Source organism: Limulus polyphemus, unplaced genomic scaffold, assembly GCF_000517525.1.
Source record: "Limulus polyphemus unplaced genomic scaffold, Limulus_polyphemus-2.1.2 Scaffold5909, whole genome shotgun sequence".
NCBI classification, from domain to species: domain Eukaryota; kingdom Metazoa; phylum Arthropoda; class Merostomata; order Xiphosura; family Limulidae; genus Limulus; species Limulus polyphemus.
This window is the reverse complement of record NW_013671519.1, coordinates 37,097-39,458: the sequence shown is the minus strand read 5'-3', so window position 1 is coordinate 39,458 and position 2,362 is coordinate 37,097. Positions and strand designations below refer to the sequence as shown.

Here is a 2,362-nt window from a genome sequence, read left to right as displayed (position 1 = left end):
TAATTTTCTTTTCAGGATTTCTTTTTCCTCCTCTGAAAGTTTCGTCTTCTTCGTGGTCGTTTGTAGGTGTCGTCTTCTACCGTGACACCTTTCGTATCGTTACTCATTCTTCTTCATTTTGCTATTGCTCGTATTCGAATTTATTTCTCCTCCGTTTTGTAAGGTATATCTTCTTTCTCTACCTTCTTAAATCATTCTTTCTTTTTTCTTATTAGCTTCCTATCTTCTTTAATTTTTCTTCTTTTTTTTTAGACACATACACGTTCTTGATCTTTTCTCTATTTCTATCGATCCAGCATGGCGAGGTGGTTAGGGGGCGCTCGACCTGCAATCTGTGCGTCGCGGGTTCGAATCCCCATCACACTAAACATGCTCACCATTTTAGCCGTGAGGGCGTTATAATGTGACGGTCAATCCCACTATTCGTTGGTAAAAGAGCATCCCAAGAGTTGGCGGTGGGTGGTGATGACTAGCTGCCTTCCCTCTAGTCTTACATTGCTAAATTAGGGACGGCTAGCGCAGATAGCCCTCGTGTAGCTTTGCGCGAAATCCATAAGAAACATACTATTTCCGTCTTCGTATATCTTCTGTTTTTTTTACGCCTATATATTTTTGAAACGTTAACAAGGTAGATTTTGTTATGTTTCCATTTTTTTTCCAAATAATAACATAATCCTCAGCTGAAAAAACGTTTATTAAAGTTATGTCTGTTATCATTAATTATTAATAATTCCTGGTCAAAAATAAACAAACTTATGAGTTAAAAAGGCTAATTTCATATAACAAGAATCTCATGATATCGTAAGTCAATACAGAAGAAAACGAAAACCTATATCGATTAGAATACATTCAATCATGACTTATTATTTTTCGGCCATAATCCCACTAGGTTCAGATAGATTAGGTATGTTTGTTTGTTTCAAAGAAAAGCCACATTGGGCTATCTGCTGTGTCCACCTCGGGGATTCGAACCTTGGATTTTAGCGTGGTAAATTCCTAAAATTATCGCTGTCTCTCCAGGGGACGGACAGCTTAGGAGATTCAAGTTAAGCTGAAGTTTAAAAAAAGAAAGATAGTAATAAAATAAGAGCATTAATGATATTTCTACGAGCATTTTAAACGTTATAAACAATAATGATATTATTAAAACATTTCAACTACTTGTTGAGGAATAAAGAGTAATTGAAGAACTTAATTTATTCCGTAGGAAATATTTGGACCACAGCTTCCTTAGACCGAGAAGAGCAGATGCAGTATTGGCTATCCGTATGCGCTCAGACTGTAGAGCCAGTTCCTCTTCAGACTTGTTTAGACGTCTATATAGAAGTACTGGACGAAAACGACAATGTTCCATTAACAGAGCAACCAGCTTATTACCCTTCGCTTCTGGAGAATTCGGAGCCTGGCACGGCCTTGGTTCATCTAATTGCCATCGACCAAGACTTGAACAATCTGGATGAATTAACCTTTAATATAACGGCAGGAAACTCTCAAGGTCATTTTGTCATTGATCCTAAAACAGGTAATTTTACGGATTTTCTAAAAGAGCGCGCGAAATAATTTAATTACGTGACACATACCTTAAACGTGTTAATAATGAAAAACTCATAATCTCTGATTCGTATTTAAAAAAAAAAACGTAGTATTGATTTATGAAGTAAAAACGTACCTTCTGAATGTATAAAATATTTAAGGTGAAAACCGTAAATAAATCCCCGTTATACCTTGTGGAAAGTACTAAGTATTATAATTAGTTCTACTCGGAATGTTGCCAACTTTTGGGATATTTTGATGAAAACAGCGATTAATTAATTCCTAAGTATGATGAGCGTTTAAATAATGTGTTTATAGAAATATGCATACAGTATTTAAGAGTTGTCATAATCTGTCACCTTGACCTATCACCGAAAGGATGGAAATAAGTACATTGTTTAATTAAAATGGACTGTTCCATGACCTCCAGTTGACCTTAGGAATACGTTTTTGATTAAAACGCCATAGCAAATGCTACACATTGAAGAAAATGAAGTTATATCTTTCTGCATATTTTTAAGCAAAACATAAGAGTATTTGTTATTTGTGACTCTTCTCGGAGACTAATATTAAGTCGTAGAATTCATTATACTTTGTATGCAAGAATGATTTCCACCTGTCTTGTTTAAGAATAGTTTCCTTTTGTTTATCCAATAGATGTATTTAAACACTGTAGTGTTTTAAAATATATGTGGTTGTTGCATTGTTATGTACTTCACAGCTTGCTTAGTTACCACAACCTTAGCAACGATCACAACGTTGACAACATAAGAAGTAATATGTATATATATATATATGCTAGCTGCATTGTTACGTACTTCACAGCTTG

General features: G+C 34.9%; 1 protein-coding gene across 1 annotated transcript in view; it reads left to right on the top strand.

Annotated features, from left to right (window-relative positions):
* Positions 1–1,207: 1,207 nt before the first annotated feature.
* LOC111089327 (fat-like cadherin-related tumor suppressor homolog) overlaps positions 1,208–2,362 on the top strand; it is a gene marked incomplete at both ends in the record, with an annotated part of 36,241 nt that continues 35,086 nt past the window's right edge. Inside the window, one exon of the mRNA XM_022401621.1 lies at positions 1,208–1,522. Coding sequence (XP_022257329.1) covers positions 1,208–1,522 — 315 coding nt within the window. The remainder of the gene's footprint in view (positions 1,523–2,362) is intronic.